The following is an 18,295-nucleotide window of genomic DNA, read 5'->3' as shown; positions in this document are numbered from 1 at the left end:
CAAGCCACTGTTCTTGGGAACCTTCAATGCTGCAGAAATGTTTTGGTACCCTTCCCCAGATCTGTGCCTCGACACAATCCTGTCTCGAACCTCTACGGACAATTCCTTCAACCTCATGGCTTGGTTTTTGCTCTGACATGCACTGTCAACTGTGGGACCTTATATGGACAGGTGTGTACCTTTCCAAATCATGTCCAATCAATTGAATTTACCACAGGTGGACTCCAATCAAGTTGTAGATTCATCTCAAGGATGATCAATGGAAACAGGATGCACCTGAGATCAATTTCGAGTCTCATAGCAAAGGGTCCAAATACTGTATATAAGGTATTTCTGTTCTTTAGATTTTATTTATTTGCAAACATTTCTAACCTGTTTTTGCTTTGTCATTATGGGGTATTGTGTGTAGGTTGCTGATGATTTTTATTTATTTAATCAATTTTAGAATAAGGCTGTAACATAAACAAAATGTGGGAAAAGTATATAGAGTGCATTCGGAAAGGATTCAGACCCCTTCCCTTTAACCACACTTTTTTACGTTAGTCTTATTCTAAAATTGATTAATTATTTTTTGTTCATCATCCATCTACACACAATACCCCATAATGACAAAGCGAAAAACAGGTTTTAGAAATGTTTGAAAAAAATATATAAAAAAAATAACAGAAATACCTTATTTACGAAAGTATTCAGACCATTTGCTATGAGACTCGAAGTTGAGCTCAGGTACATCCTGTTTCCATTGATCATCCTTGAGATCATTCTACAACTTTATTGGAGTCCACCTGTGGTAAATTAAATTGATTGGACAGTTCCTCTGTGGAGATGGGAGAACCTTCCAGAAGGACAACCATCTCTGCAGCACTCCACCAATCAGGCCTTTATGGTAGAGTGGCCAGACGGAAGCCACTCTTCAGTAATAGGCACATGTCTGCCCGCTTGGAGTTTGACAAAAGCACCGAAAGACTCTTAGACCATGAGGAACAAGATTCTCTGGTCTGATGAAACCGAGATTGAAATCTTTGGCCAGAATGCCAAGCATTACATCTGGAGGAAACCTGGCACCATCCCTATGGTGAAGCATGGACCTCAGACTGGGACAGGACATGACTTAAACCCGATCAAATAGCTCTGGAGAGACCTGAAAATAGCTCGCAGCGACGCTCCCCATTCAACCTGACAGAGCTTGAGAGGATCTGCAGAAAAGAATGGGAGAAACTCCCAAAATACAGGTGTGCCAAGCTTGTAGCGTCATACCGAAGAAGAATCAAGGCTGTAATCACTGCCAAAGGTGCTTCAACAAAGTACTATGTAAAGGGTCTGAATACTTATGTAAAAGTTATATTTCAATTCTTTGTTGAAATTTTTGCTAATTTATTACAAATCTGGTTTTTGCTTTGTCATTATGGGGTATTGTGTGTAGATTGAAAAAAATAACTTATACATTTTAGAATAAGGCTGTAACATAACACAATGTGGATAAAGTCAAGGAGTCTGAATACTTTCCGAATGCACTGTATATAATACATTGTTCATGTGAAATTTTTCTTCTCCATCCCTCCACTTCTCTTCCTCTCTCTGTCTCTCTCTGTACCTCTTTCCCCTCAGATTGGGAGTCAATATCACTCACAACAACTGAAGTCTTACATTGGTGCAGGAGGCCTGGCATATAAGCACCAAGTCTGTCTGCAAGAACAAAAAACTAAAGTGCAAGGATCACTTTATGCATTCTTTTGTGATTTGGAAAAGCTGCTTTTTCATGTTTTTATTATTTTTGACCAGCCTCAGTTTTTTGGGGATTAGTTTCTTTGATTTTGACTCTTATAATCCAGACACACACTGACCAGCAGTATGGTACATTTATAGTACATTTGTGCTTCTTTTTTATGTTTGTGTGTATTTTTGTGTTCTGAACACTGGTTCTGACGCAAAGCCAGTCCCTTCAGCCGTGAGAATGTACACATCTTTGTATGCTGCCAAATTCTAATGTTGAAAAAAAAAATCATACTTTTTCAGGCGAGTATCGGTCGTTTATATTCCAGTCATTCTTGGGGGGGAAAGCACCGTACAAGTGTCACGCCTCAATTTCCTTTCACCCTTTTTGATTTGCCTTCCCATTTGGGTTTACGTTCACACACAATCATCTTCCAGCACAAGATAATAAGGGTCGTCTTCCAGCTTGTAGCAACAGTGCATTAACTTGGCTTCTTTAATATTTTACCCACTATATCAGTCAAGTTGGGTGCACATTTTGGTTTTTGCCCTAGCACTACGCAGCTGATTCAAATAACCAACTCATCATCAAGCTTGATTATTTGAATCAGCTGTGTAGTGCTAGGGCAAAAAATGAATGTGCACCCAAAGGGGACCCCGGGACCGACTTTGGGAAACCCTGCACAAGGAGAAAGACTAATACCGTAAGTACCATAATAGTTACACACCATGTAGAGGATATTTTCAGTAAGTTCAGTGGACATAGTTAGCTTGTAAGTCTACTAGAGTAGAGTAAGAAATTGAAATATCTATACACGACTATATTATATATAGGTATACTGATGTGTCAGCGAGCGCCTGTGCGCGTTTGTAGTTCTTTTGTACACATAAAAGCTTGCCGAACATGCAAACACACTCGCATTTAGGTATTTCAGTTGGCATGCGTAAGGTGTGCACTGACACACTTGCTCACAGATATACATTTACAGATGTATAGGACATCGCACACATTTTAAAAGTGTAGATGGTATATGATGCGATGGATAGATGACAGGATAGGGTCTCCCTCGTACCTTGCAGGCTATGTTGTGAACTGAATCCAGTTCTAGTCTAGTATCAACGAAGGTGCATGGAGTTTGAGGGTGAGGCAAATTGTCAGTAGGACCAGGGATAGCTAAGTCAAAGGATTCAAAAGGGATTTTAAAGTCAATAGCTGGCCGACACACTTAAGAACAGCAGACTTGAAAGAGGGAGAAAGGAGTACAAGGGGAGTAGTGAGTGGAAAAAGGAAGAAAATAATCAAAATTGTTTAGTGGTCAAGCATCAATACCCATAGCCCTGTGCTGCATGCCTCCCATCAATCTCACAGGCTAGAGATAAGTGTTATTCGCAATAAAGATCCCATGTGATGTCATGTTTACATGTTTAATAGAGATTTAGCCCCTGATCAGAGTGTCATCAGTTCCTCAGGTGACCAGGAGAGGGCAGAAGTGAGGGGTACAGGGCCCCCTATTCCTTACCTATATAGGGCTCTGGTCAAAAGTAGTGCACTATATAGGGAATAGGTTTTAGAAACCTGACTGACCTCAACACAGATGTGTCCCAAGAGAATTGTGTTCCAGAGAATTGTAATCTGGCCTCTATGTGTATGTTTCTGAGTAGTCCATGCAATTTAAACTAGTTCACCATTCTGGTGAACGCTTTTAAACAATGGCAGTTGGAAAAACACTTTATTTTGGACCTAGGTCTCATACAATTAGTGAAAGGAAACATTTTGTTTGCATGTTGGTCAACCTGCTACCTTGCTAGGCCCTCCCTCTGCCCTCCCTCCCTTCAGAGTAGCTAATAGAACAGGCCCAGGACGTCATTGTTTCCAGGGCAGACACCATGGAAGGAAGTTAGGATCGTGAAGGGAATCATGCGTATGAGGGAAACATTTGTGTTGAAACAGGAAATTGGGGGGGAAAATTGCAAGGTTTCATGTCCCTTTAGTCTGGGGGGAAAAAGGAGAGGTCCGTGTGGGACATGTGTTGACTTCCAAATCGAACCCTAGCCCCCAGGGTTGGGTTCAATTCCAATTTGATTTAAAATTCCAATTAAATTCTTGAATTCACTATGAAATGGAGAATTTGTTGGATTAAATTTGATTAAAAAAAATATTTTGAATTTTATGGAATTGTAATTCAATATTTGTTAGTTGATGGAACTAATGCACTTAGTATAAAAAATGGACTGCAGGATTTGTGTTGAATAATTTCAACTTGTAATTTTTGGGGATAATATTGAATTATGAATTCAATTATTGGAATTGACCTAACATTGAAATTGAGAGGAATTGAATTATCTCTGGATTCAAAGACTGACCTGGAATTTGAATTGTATTTATTGGAATTTACAGGGAGAGGGAATTGAATTAGTGGAATTAACCCCAACACTGCTAGCCTCAACTCCCCTCCCTAGTCCCTATAACTGCAGACCTGAGAGGATTGGGATAGGTGAAAGCAATATGGCTGACATTTCTACCTAGCCAATCAGAAGGCAAGATTAAGCTTTTACTGTAACATGTACGGTATATTGACCCAGTCCGCCTAGATCCACAGGAGTGGCTAGGGTGTAGGGGCTAGGGATCCATTTGGAATTTATAAATGGAGTTGGCAAGGAAACAGGGTTCAGCTTGGGTCAGTTTGAAGGTTGTGAGGAGGAGTTCCATACTCTTTTATTAAGGTTCAGCACTAGGTTACTGTGTCATGACCACATATCATGTGAGTGTGTAAAAAATGTATTGCACAAACATCTAAAAGTAATAATCTATGCTAAATAACAGGTACTTAGCTCATCTTTTAAGAGACATCTTATGCTTTCTTAAGAGTTAATTTAGTTCAGTGCATTTGATAGCGTACTCTTTGGTCTCAATAAACAACTGTACATTTAAGATATCTGTTGTGAATAATTGCTACTGCTTCTTTTAATCTGTTACAATTAGTTAACCACTATGTACAATTCAAAATGCTATTTTATTTGACACCGTGTTACCTCGCCATTACAAAAAAAGAACAGAAAAGAGGTATCCTGCACCCAAAATATTACAATTTATAGAGTATCATTCACTAGTGAACGGGGTATAGATGTGTGTATAAGAGTGTATGTGTTGACTGTGTGAGGAACGGTATCAGTGGGCAGTGTGGTATCAGCCCCTCACCTCCCGGGTAGTGTGTCCGTGCGTGTGTGTGTGTCTGTGTGTGTGAAGCATGTATGCAGTCCTGTGTGATTTTTCCTCCCAAAATTGCACTGGTCAGACTGTAGAGCTAACGTTGCCCAATCTCCACTTTCCCCTGTCAGTAGCATATCACAGAGCCAAATAGAAGAAGTACATTGAAAACAAGTCTGAAATGTACACTTATTGTGCTACATTTTTTGGGAGCATTAGAGCAAAGAAACACAAACAACCAGACAGCTTTTGTTTTGAGACCATTGACAAATATTGTTTTGTAGTGCTATTCACAAGAACATGTAATGTGATGCAAGAACTGAACAAGGCATATGACTAGTTGCACAGGCCCAAATGTATGTGAATGCTATGCTGAGTGCTAAATATCTGGAGGTTCAAAACCTCCAAAATAACCATGTGTACTACGAGTATAACCTATGTGTTTTAAAAAAGGGATTAAAAGAATGATACACTTTTCATTTCTGGTATGTAATTTAAGAGCTTTTTACCATAAGTGTTATTTAAGGTTTTGTTGATTGATTGATGTTTATTATTCTTAAAATAGAAGATCATTATGGTTGAGCTGATGTGGGTTGTCTCTTAGGGCTTCAGGGGGCATTTCAGAACACAAGTCTGTAAGATGAGTGGAGCAGATGTGGGGAGGGGCACAATCTGGCAACCTGGTCAGAAACGACTGGCATACAGTCCCCACTCGCTGGCCTTTCCCCCAAAGACCCAGGGCATTGAAACGTTCCCAGAACCAAACTGACACCATAAAGAGACGTTCCCTGAACATCTAGGGAACCTAATGTGCTAACTGGGCATACTGTAGACCGAAAGCTAGCCTGGAGTCAAGTCCTTACACTACAATTCATGTTTATTGAAAAATGCTAAAGGGTATGGGTCCAGAGATTGTGGATTGAGGCATGAGAGTTGTAAACTGGGATCAAATCTCCTTTTGCTACAGTATGTTTCACCGCTGTTCACTTCATGTTATGTGTAACATCCCTGCAACGTAGCAAACTCGGTCTGGAATTTTAGGAGCTGGGAGCTGCCCTGGGTCTCTGTGCCTGGAGGTCGAGAAGCAAGCAGCTCCACCAATGTTGAACATGAAAGAGTAACATTCCCTATGCCTTTTCTGTTTCCTTTGTTCACAATGAACTTCGGCCTTGTCAAACTTTTGATTTGAACACTAATTTCGAGAGAGGGAAGTATACTCCTCTTCCCAAAAAAGTATCTATTTTTAAGACCGACTTTATAAGAGTCAGCACCTTGAGATTAAAACTACTTCCCAACTAATGGCCCCCAGAGTCTTTGCTATGTTCTGTCACTACGTTGCAGCAATGCTGGCAGAACGTTTTATAACATGCGGTTGGGACGTTCTTGAAGCAAAGACCCACATCAGACTTGTGTATATGAAGTGTAAATCTGTTTTTGTTTGTATGTCGTTCTAATGAGGATCGGATAGTGGTCCTGGTGACAAGGCAAGTTTGTAATTGTATAATACTTACTGTACGATGTAGAACATTCAATAACTATTAAAATATTTCCCAAAAAGCCCAGCTTTTACTTGTTTGTGTCCTGTGCCAATTCACCATAAAGGAACATTGTGGCCTCTTGATTTGTAAATGATTGTTTTGACTGTAAACTGCAACAAAAAAAAAGCAAACGTTCAAGGGATAAGATATACACTACACATCAGATTTCTAACATCAGATATGCATCAGTGGAGAAACGTTATTGAATGAGCCGGTGTGGGAGCCTTGAGGAAATGCCGGGGCCGATTTCTGGTCCAAGTCTGTCCCTGTTCACAAATGCAATGCAATTGCATTCTCCCATGAATCTCTTATAAACACATCAGACTCAGTGCACTGCTATCTGCTGATAGGCTATAATCATAATAGTAGGCCTGTACAAAACAACCTGGAAATTGTTTTACTCAACCATGTTGAATCTGTATACTTTTGCCTTGACATGTCACTTATCTGTAGGAATACATCTCTATATTGATCTGAGATAACTGAGGGGAAATGATAAAATAGGTGTTTTTCTGAGGGCCACAGCATAGACCTAAACGCACAGATGTGCAGGGGTCAGATATGATTCGCCTAATCTCCAACGAATCCCCATGTTTATGAAGCGGACATGGCCACGGTGAGTCTACATCACAAATTCCCAACAATGAGCAACGCAATCCCCACGAAAAGTCCCGTGCACTTCCTCAGCGTGCCGCCATCCCCCGTCTCTCCTCCACCGGAAACCCCGCTGAATCGCAAACTTTGCTTTTATGTTCCCGGAGGCAGTCGATTTTCAACAGGACTTCATCGGTGTGTTGAGTTGGGTCGTCATGGCCGCCTGAACCAGACTAAATTCACCCAGTGCGTGGTTCTCATTCTGTAATTTACATACAACATACAAAATTTACATTGCGGATTAACTCCAATATTTGTTAGGGGGGAAAACAATTCCATGTAAAAATTCTGACATGCAGCCTCCGCCAAGAAAGGTGAGTTGGCCCGGTTTTACTTTTCTCTGGAAATGTTTCGACGAATGTTGCTTATGTAGCCTAATTGTTGAAAGATGCACGCTTTGTTGTAGTCCAATTTTAAGATATGCAACCACCAGGTCGGCACAAAGTGTTATAACGTTAGTTCTTATCAAACGCAAACACGACCTTTGGTTAGTGAGTTGTTTTAGATATTCTAAACTTGAATATTTTTTAGAATGTTCCAAAGTAGCCTAAGAAATGTCCTGGGTAAAATGGTACTCAATTCAATAAAAAAACAAATGTTCTCACGATTCCAAATTGTAGCCTTTGCGTGGCTTAAACGATATATAAAAAAAAATATACATTGTAACAGTCTTGGTGGAGAGTTGTTACAAGCGAAAGCGGTGCTGGATGGCTGAATTTAGACCTCTAAAGATTAAAGGTAACTAAAACGGCAACAAACATATGGGAATCCTGTTATATATTATGTTCCAAAAACATTACACAAAGTATGTTGCTGTTTGGATAAGAAATTGTACTTCTGTTAGAATTCCTATCGTCTAGGTTAAACTATATCAAATGCTTTAGAGTCAAGAGTTGTTGTTAATAACTTGATTGTATACTGAACAAAAATATGAATGCAACAAGTGTTGGTTTAATGAGTTAAAATTAAATATCCCAGAAATGTTCCATATGCACAAAAGCTAATTTCTCTCTTTTTTTGCACACATTTGTTTACATCCCTGTTAGTATTTCATCCACTTGACAGGTGTGGCATGTCAAGAAGCTGATTAAACAGCATGATCATTACACAGGTGCATCTTGTGCTGGGAACATTAAAAGGCCACTCTAAAATGTGCAGTTTTATCACAACGCCACAGATGTCTCAAGTTGGGGGAATGCGCAATTGTCATGCTGACTGCAGGAATGTCCACCAGAGCTGTTCCCAGATAATTTAATGTTAATTTCTCTACCATAAACCGCTTCCAACATCCATTTTAGAGAATTTTGCTGTATGTCCAACTGGCCTCACCACCGCAGACTACATGTCACCACGCCAGCCCAGGATCTCCACATGTGCCTTCTTCACCTGTGAGATTGTCTGAGGGGGCCCTGAGGAGTATTTATGTCTGTAATAAAGCTTGTTTGTGTGGAAAAACATTCTGATTGGCTGGGCCTGGCTCCCCAGTGGGTGGGCCTGACTTACAAGTGGGTGGGCCTATGCCCTGCCCAGTCATGTGAAATCCATAGATCAGGGCCTACTTCATTTATTTCAATTAACTGATTTCCTTATGAACTGTAACTCAGTAAAATCTTAGAAATGATTGCATGTTGTGTTTATTTTTGTAAAGTATGAATTAGCACTGTTACAGTACATTTGCCATTTGTTATGTTCATGATTGTTTATGGATTACATTTCTCTCACAAACAGGGGAGTTTTAGCATACTAATTGTTGAGGAATAGTCCAAAGCCATTCAGATGTCAGTGGTAGCGCTACAGATGATTCATTTCCTGAAATAGAAACACACCTTGGCCTATTAGATCAACCACTTGACCTGTTTTTGTAGTTGCCTGAATATAGCCTTATTTCAGCCTCAGTATATTTCCCCCTAATGATCGGCTGTGTTAGTCAGGCAACTAATGCTCGTGTGAGATCATTGAATAGTGTCCGAACTGCCCATTAGTTTCAAGTTTTTAATGTCATGCGCACAAGTACAGTGAAATGCCTTTATTGCATGCGCCAAACCCAACACTGCAGTATTCAATATATCACTAAAAAATAGCATAAGGTCAAAGCTGTGGGAAGTAGGAAAATCTGAATGTAATATACACCACTTGACCAAAAGTATATGGACACCTGCTCGTCGAACATCTCATTTCAAAATCATGGGCATTAATATGGAGTTGGTTCCCCCTTTGCTATAACAGCCTCCACTCTTCTGGGAAGGCTTTCCACTAGATGTTGGAACATTGCTGCGGGGACTTGCTTCCATTCAGCCACGAGCATTAGTGAGGTTGAGCACTGGTATTTCGTATTTTTATTAGGATCCCAATTAGCTGTTGTGAAATCCGCAGCTACTCTTCTTGGGGTCCACACAGAACATTAATAGACAAGGACAGAACTACATACATTTAAAAATGCCACACACAGCCTACATATCAATACATGCACAAAACATATCTAGGTCAAATAGGGTGATGTTGGGCGATTAGGCCTGGCTCTCAGTCGGTGTGCCAATTCATCCCAAAGGTGTTCAATGGGGTTGAGGTCAGGGCTCTGTGCAGGCCAGTCAAGTTCTTCCACACCACTCGACAAACCATTTCTTTATGGACCTCGCTTTGTGTACGGGGGCATTGTCATGCTGAAACAGGAAATGGGCTTCCCCAAACTGTTGCCACAAAGTTGGAAGCCCAGAATCGTCTAGAACAGTGGTCACCAACCTTTTCTGCGTCAAGATCACTTTCGCAGTCAAAAAGCAAGCTGAGATCTACTGCTCAGATATATATATTTTTTTTTACATTAACCTCACACAAACAGTTTTGTAGAAATGAGGTTTGGTCAGTAGGCCTAATACATTATCACAGCATATTTGCTATATGATTGGCCTGCCAATATTGTTAATCAGACCATATTATATTTCAAAACTCGAGCTTTAATAACAAAATAGATGAGTTGGTTTAGCGCTTGTGAGTCACTGTGGAGCATGAATTTAAATAATTAGCTTTTTTATTTTACTTTACTGATGGTACCTGCATCTGATGGTCAACGAGGTCAAATCACGACGTCAGTGATCTTCAGGAGGAAAAGTCGGAGCTCTAGAAAGATGCCCGAGTTTCCGACTTGGCATTCCGAGTTGGATGACCATTGAAAACAATTTTTCTCAACCGCCTCTCACGGTCCCTGCTCTCTCCTTCCTTTCCTCCGCTGAGACTGACCAGAGAGAGGGGACACCGTCTTCCACCTGATGGTGAAACTCAAGTCGCACCGCATCTGCCTCATGCACAAATTCATGTTGTTCCTATGACCAGAGAAAGTTAAATATTCCTTAATATTAAAATCCACATGATGAGCTGCTGCTAAAAATAAAACACAGGGCTATCGATACTTGGATACTCAGAAGCGCGTTTTGTAATAGTGTTGAATCATTTCTACAGAAATATTTGGTGATCGAATAGGAATGCCTTGAAGATTCGACCGGTTGGTGACCACTGGTCTAGAATGTCATTGTATGCTGTAGCATTAAGATTTCCTTAAACTGGATCTCAGGGGCCTAGCCCGAACCATGAAAAACAGCCCAAGACCATTATACCTCCTCCACCAAACTTTACTGTTAGCACTATGCATTGGGGCAGGTAGCGTTCTCCTGGCATCTGCAAAACCCAAATCAAATTTTATTTGTCACATGCGCCGATTACAACAGATACTGTGAAATACTTACAAGCCCTTAACCAATAATACAGTTAAGAAAAATAAGAGTTAATAAAATATTTATGAAATAAAGTTACAAAAAATAGTAACACAATAATGAGGCTATATACTGGGGTACCGGTACCGAGTCAATGTGGGTACAGGTTAGTTAAGATAATATGTACATGTAGGTAGGGGTAAAGTGACTATGCATAGATAATAAAGAGCGAGTAGCAGTGGCGTTAAAAAAAGGGGGGGTCAATGCAAATAGTCTGAGTTAGCCATTTGATTAACTGTTCAGCAGTCTTATGGCTTGGGGGTAGAAGCTGTTAAGGAGCCTTTTGGACCTAGACTGGGAGCTCCGGTACTGTTTGTCATGTGGTAGCCGAAAGAACAGTCAGCATCCCGGAGTCATCTCTTCACTGTTGACGTTGAGACTGGTGTTTTGCGGGTACTATTTAATGAAGCTGCCAGTTGAGGACTTGTGAGGCATCTGTTTCTCAAGCTAGACACTCTGTTCTTGTCCTCTTGCTCAGTTGTGCACCGCAGCCTCCCGCTCTTTAATCAGAACAAGAGTTTTCAGCTGTGCTAACATAATTTCAAAAGGGTTTTCTAATGATCAATTAGCCTTTTAAAATGATAAACTTGGATTAGCTAACACAACGTGCCATTGGAACATAGGAGTGATGGTTGCTGATAATGGTCCTCTGTACGCCTATGTAGATATTCCATTAAAAATCTGCCGTTTCCAGCTACAATAGTCATTTACAACATTAACAATGTCTACACTGTATTTCTGATCAATTTGATGTTATTTTAATGGACAAAAAATGTGCTGTTCTTTAAAAAACAAGAACATTTCTAAGTGACCCCAAACGTTTTGTGTGTGCACACAGTACCAGTCAAAAGTTTGGACACCTTCTCATTCAAGTGTTTTTCTTTATTTTTACTATTTTCTACATTTGTAGAATAATAGTGAAGACATCAAACTATGAAATAACTAGAGGTCGACCGATTTATGATATTTCAACGCCGATTAAAGTCGATGCCGATTTTTTTTATTTTTTAAATATTTTTTTATTTTTATATATATATATATATACTGCTCAAAAAAATAAAGGGAACACTTAAACAACACAATGTAACTCCAAGTCAATCACACTTCTGTGAAATCAAACTGTCCACTTAGGAAGCAACACTGATTGACAATACATTTCACATGCTGTTGTGCAAATGGAATAGACAACAGGTGGAAATTATAGGCAATTAGCAAGACACCCCCAATAAAGGAGTGGTTCTGCAGGTGGGGACCATAGACCACTTCTCAGTTCCTATGCTTCCTGGCTGATGTTTTGGTCACTTTTGAATGCTGGCGGTGCTTTCACTCTAGTGGTAGCATGAGACGGAGTCTACAACCCACACAAGTGGCTCAGGTAGTGCAGCTCATCCAGGATGGCACATCAATGCGAGCTGTGGCAAGAAGGTTTGCTGTGTCTGTCAGCGTAGTGTCCAGAGCATGGAGGCGCTACCAGGAGACAGGCAGTACATCAGGAGACGTGGAGGAGGCCGTAGGAGGGCAACAACCCAGCAGCAGGACCGCTACCTCCGCCTTTGTGCAAGGAGGAGCAGGAGAAGCACTGCCAGAGCCCTGCAAAATGACCTCCAGCAGGCCACAAATGTGCATGTGTCTGCTCAAACGGTCAGAAACAGACTCCATGAGGGCCCGACATCCACAGGTGGGGGTTGTTCTTACAGCCCAACACCGTGCAGGACGTTTGGCATTTGCCAGAGAACACCAAGATTGGCAAATTCGCCACTGGCGCCCTGTGCTCTTCACAGATGAAAGCAGGTTCACACTGAGCACATGTGACAGACGTGACAGAGTCTGGAGACGCCGTGGAGAACGTTCTGCTGCCTGCAACATCCTCCAGCATGACCGGTTTGGCGGTGGGTCAGTCATGGTGTGGGGTGGCATTTCTTTGGGGGGCTGCACAGCCCTCCATGTGCTCGCCAGAGGTAGCCTGACTGCCATTAGGTACCAAGATGAGATCCTCAGACCCCTTGTGAGACCATATGCTGGTGCGGTTGGCCCTGGGTTCCTCCTAATGCAAGACAATGCTAGACCTCATGTGGCTGGAGTGTGTCAGCAGTTCCTGCAAGAGGAAGGCATTGATGCTATGGACTGGCCCGCCTGTTCCCCAGAACTGAATCCAATTGAGCACATCTGGGACATCATGTCTCGCTCCATCCACCAACGCCACGTTGCACCACAGACTGTCCAGGAGTTGGCGGATGCTTTAGTCCAGGTCTGGGAGGAGATCCCTCAGGAGACCATCCGCCACCTCATCAGGAGCATGCCCAGGCGTTGTAGGGAGGTCATACAGGCACGTGGAGGCCACACACACTACTGAGCCTCATTTTGACTTGTTTTAAGGACATTACATCAAAGTTGGATCAGCCTGTTGTGTGGTTTTCCACTTTAATTTTGAGTGTGACTCCAAATCCAGACCTCCATGGGTTGATAAATTGGATTTCCATTGATTATTTTTGTGTGATTTTGTTGTCAGCACATTCAACTATGTAAAGAAAAAAGTATTTAATAAGATTACTTATTTCATTCAGATCTAGGATGTGTTGTTTAAGTGTTCCCTTTACTTTTTTGAGCAGTATATATATATACATTTTTTTTTTAAATTAAAAAATATATATATATTTGAAATAATGACAATTACAACAATACTGAATGAACAATGAACATTTTTATTTAAGTTAATATAATACATAAATAAATCTATTTAGTATCAAAAAAATAATGAAACATGCTCAATTTGTTTTAAATAATGCAAAAAGTGTTGGAGAAGAAAGTAAAAGTGCAATATGTGCCATGTAAAAAAGCTGACATTTAAGTTCCTTGCTCAGAACATATGAAAGCTGGTGGTTCAATATTCCCGGTAAAGAAATATTAGGTTGCGGTTCTTATAGGAATTACGATGCGTCGGCTATTTCTCTCTATACCATTTTGTATTTCATTAAACGTTTGACTATTGGATGTTCTAATAGGCACTTTAGTATTGCCAGCCTAATCTCAGGAGTTGATCGGCTTGAAGTTATAAACAGAGCTGTGATCAAGCATTGCTAAGAGCGGCTGGCAAATGCAGTAAAGTTTGAGTTGATGCTTACGAGCCTGCTGCTGCCTACCACCGTCAGTCAGACTGCTTTATCAAGTATCAAATCATAGACTTAATTATAATATATTAAACACAGAAATACGAGCCTTTGGTCATTAATATGGTCAAATCCGGAAACTATGATTTCGAAAACAATGTTTATTCTTTCAGTGAAATACGGAACCGTTCCGTATTTTATCAAACGGGTGGCAACCCAAAGTCTAAATATTGCTGTTACATTGCACAACCTTCAATGTTATGTCATAATTATGTAAGATTCTGGCAAATTAGTTCGCAACGAGCCAGGCTGCCCAAACTGTTGCATATACCCTGACTCTGCGCGCAATGAATGCAAGACAAGTGACACAATTTCCCCAGTTGATATTGCCTGCTAACATGAATTCATTTTAACAAAATATGCAGGTTTAAAAAAATATACTTGTGTATTGATTTTAAGAAAGGCATTGATGTTTATGGTTCGGTACATTGGTGCAACGACAGTGATTTAACAAGCTCATTCGCAAAAAAAGCAATCTACTGTAAAGAGAGCCTGCGGAGTTCTGTATTTCTCTCCAAGTCTGTACCCAAACAATTCGAGCTTCTACTTCTAAAAATGCACTTTTCCAGAAACTAGTCTCTCACTGTTGCCGCTTGCTATAGACCTCCCTCTGCCCCCAGCTGTGCCCTCGATACCATATGTGAGTTGATTGCCCCCCATCTATCTTCAGAGCTCGTGCTACTAGGTGACCTAAACTGGGACATGCTTAACACCCCGGCCATCCTACAATCAAAACTTGATGCCCTCAATTTCACACAAATTATCAATGAACCTACCAGGTACAACCCCAAATCCGTAAACACGGGCACCCTCATAGATGTCATCCTAACTAACTCGTCCTCCAAATACACCTCTGCTGTTTTCAATCAAAATAGCAGCGATCACTGCCTCATTGTCTGCATCCATAATGGGTCTGCGACCAAACGACCACCCCTCATCACTGTCAAACGCTCCCTAAAACACTTCTGCGAGCAGGCCTTTCTAATCGACCTGGCCGGGGTATCCTGGAATGACATTGACCACATCCCGTCAGTAGGTGATGCCTGGCTATTCTTTAAAAGTGCCTTCCTCACCATCTTAAATAAGCATGCCCCACTCAAAAAATGTAGAACTAGGAATCGATATAGTCCTTGGTTCACTCCAGACCTGTCTGCCCTTGTCCAGCACAAAAACATCCTGTGGCGTTCTGCATTAGCATCGAATAGACCCCGTGATATGCAACTTTTCAGGTAAGTTAGGAACAAATATACACAGGTAGTTAGAAGAGCTAAGTCTAGCTTTTTCAAACAGAAATTTGCACCCTGTAGTACAAACTCAAAAAAGTTCTGGGACACTGTAAAGTCCATGGAGAATAAGAGCACCTTCTCCCAGCTGCCCACTGCTCTGAGGCTAGGAAACACTGTTACCACCGATAAATCCACTATAATTGAGAATTTCAATAAGCATTTCTCTACGGCTGGCCATGCTTTCCACCTGGCTACCCCTATCCCGGTCAACTGCCCGGCACCCTCCACAGCAACCCGCCAAAGCCCCCACCATTTCTCCTTCACCCAAATCCAGATAGCTGATGTTCTGAAAGAGCTGCAAAATCTGGACCCATACAGATCAGCTGGGCTAGACAATCTGGACCCTCTCTTTCTAAAATTATCTGCCCGAAATTGTTGCCACCCCTATTACGAGCCTGTTCAACCTCTCTTTCATATCGTCTGCAATTCCCATAGATTGGAAAGCTGCCGTGGTCATCCCCCTCTTCAAAGGGGGTGACATTCTAGACCCAAACTGCAACAGACCTATACAGTGAGGGGAAAAAAGTATTTGATCCCCTGCTGATTTTGTACGTTTGCCCACTGACAAAGAAATGATCAGTCTATAAATTTAATGGTAAGTTTATTTGAACAGTGAGAGACAGAATAACAACAAAAAAAATCCAGAAAAACGCATGTCAACAATGTTATAAATTGATTTGCATTTTAATGAGGGAAATAAGTATTTGACCCCTCTGCAAAACATTACTTGGTGGCAAAACCCTTGTTGGCAATCACAGAGGTCAGACGTTTCTTGTAGTTGGCCACCAGGTCTGCACACATCTCAGGAGTGATTTTCGCCATCACGGTTGACAACTCCATTGTGTCCTCCTCCCAGAGTGCTAAGAACCTTGGCGTGACCCTGGACAACACCCTGTCGTTCTCTACTAACATCAAGGAGGTGACCCGATCCTGTAGGTTCATGCTCTACAACATTCGCAGAGTACGACCCTGCCTCACACAGGAAGCGGCGCAGGTCCTAATCCAGGCACTTGTCATCTCCCGTCTGGATTACTGCAACTCGCTGTTGGCTGGGCTCCCTGCCTGTGCCATTAAACCCCTACAACTCATCCAGAACACCGCAGCCCGTCTGGTGTTCAACCTTCCCAAGTTATCTCACGTCACCCCGCTCCTCCGCTCTCTCCACTGGCTTCTTGTTGAAGCTCGCATCCGCTACAAGACCATGGTGCTTGCCTACGGAGCTGTGAGGGGAACGGCACCTCCATACCTTCAGGCTCTGATCAGGCCCTACACCCAAACAAGGGCACTGCGTTCATCCACCTCTGGCCTGCTCGCCTCCCTACCTCTGAGGAAGCACAGTTCCCGCTCAGCCCAGTCAAAACTGTTCGCTGCTCTGGCACCCCAATGGTGGAACAAGCTCCCTCACGACGCCAGGACAGCGGAGTCAATCACCACCTTCCGGAGACACCTGAAACCCCACCTCTTTAAGGAATACCTAGGATAGGATAAAGTAATCCTTCTAACCCCCCCCCCCCCTTAAAAGATTTAGATTCACTATTGTAGAGTGGTTGTTCCACTGGATATCATAAGGTGAATCCACCAATTTGTAAGTCGCTCTGGATAAGAGCGTCTGCTAAATGACTTAAATGTAAATGTAATCTAAATTATTTTGTCCCACTCCTCTTTGCAGATCTTCTCCAAGTCATTAAGGTTTCAAGGCTGACGTTTGCAACTCGAACCTTCAGTTCCCTCCACAGATTTTCTATAGGATTAAGGTCTGGAGACCGGCTAGGCCACTCCAGGACCTTAATGTGCTTCTTCTTGAGTGACTCCTTTGTTGCCTTGGCCGTGCGTTTTGGGTCATTGTCATGCTGGAATACCCATCCACAACCCATTTTCAATGCCCTGGCTGAGGGAAGGAGGTTCTCACCCAAGATTTGACGGTACATGGCCCCGTCCATCGTCCCTTTGATGCGGTGAAGTTGTCCTGTCCCCTTAGCAGAAAAACACCCCCAAAGCATTATGTTTCCAGCTCCATGTTTGACGGTGGGGATAGTGTTCTTGGGGTCATAGGCAGCATTCCTCCTCCTCCGAACACGGTGAGTTGAGTTGACGCCAAAGAGCTCCATTTTGGTCTCATTTGACCACAACACCCAGTTGTCCTCTGAATCATTCATATGTTCATTGGTAAACTTCAGACGGGCATGTACATGTGCTTTCTTGAGCAGGGGGACCTTGCGGGCGCTGCAGGATTTCAGTCCTTCACGGCGTAGTGTTACCAATTGTTTTCTTGGTGACTATGGTCCCAGCTGCCTTGAGATCATTGACAAGATCCTCCCGTGTAGTTCTGGGCTGATTCCTCACCGTTCTCATGATCATTGCAACTCCACAAGGTGAGATCTTGCATGGAGCCCCAGGCCGAGGGAGATTGACACTTCTTTTGTGTTTCTTCCATTTGCGAATAATCACACCAACTGTTATCACCTTCTCACCAAGCTGCTTGGCGATGGTCTTGTAGCCCATTCCAGCCTTGTGTAGAACTACAATCTTGTCCCTGACATCCTTGGAGAGATCTTTGGTCTTGGCCATGGTGGAGAGTTTGGAATCTGATTGATTGATTGCTTCTGTGGACAGGTGTCTTTTATACAGGTAACAAACTGAGATTAGGAGCACTCCCTTTAAGAGTGTGCTCCTAATCTCAGCTCGTTACCTGTATAACAGACACCTGGGAGCCAGAAATCTTTCTGATTGAGAGGAGGTCAAATACTTATTTCCCTCATTAAAATGCAAATCAATTTATAACATTTTTGACATGTGTTTTTCTGGATTTTTTGTTGTTATTCTGTCTCTCACTGTTCAAATAAACCTACCATTAAAATTATAGACTGATCATTTCTTTGTCAGTGGGCAAATGTACAAAATCAGCAGGGGATCAAATACTTTTTCCCTCACTATCTATCCTACCCTGTCTTTCTAAGGTCTTCGA

The 18,295-nt window shown here is 42.0% G+C and overlaps 2 protein-coding genes across 10 annotated transcripts in view; both read left to right on the top strand.

Annotated features, from left to right (window-relative positions):
- LOC106567592 (protein FAM168A) overlaps window positions 1-6,478 on the top strand; it is a 106,775-nt gene extending 100,297 nt beyond the window's left edge. For all 9 annotated transcript variants that reach the window (XM_045693481.1, XM_014137101.2, XM_045693480.1 and 6 more), the window contains one exon: window positions 1,609-6,478. The gene's annotated coding sequence lies outside the window, so the exon portion shown is untranslated. The remainder of the gene's footprint in view (window positions 1-1,608) is intronic.
- Window positions 6,479-7,115: 637 nt separating this feature from the next.
- Window positions 7,116-18,295, top strand: part of LOC106567591 (F-BAR and double SH3 domains protein 2) — a 61,896-nt gene continuing 50,716 nt past the window's right edge. Inside the window, exon 1 of the mRNA XM_014137091.2 lies at window positions 7,116-7,427. Within this exon, the coding sequence (XP_013992566.1) occupies window positions 7,407-7,427 (21 nt within the window). The 5' untranslated portion in view covers window positions 7,116-7,406. The remainder of the gene's footprint in view (window positions 7,428-18,295) is intronic.

Source organism: Salmo salar, chromosome ssa13 (genome assembly GCF_905237065.1).
Source record: "Salmo salar chromosome ssa13, Ssal_v3.1, whole genome shotgun sequence".
Lineage (NCBI taxonomy): Eukaryota > Metazoa > Chordata > Actinopteri > Salmoniformes > Salmonidae > Salmo > Salmo salar.
This window is presented reverse-complemented; position numbering and strand designations above follow the sequence as displayed.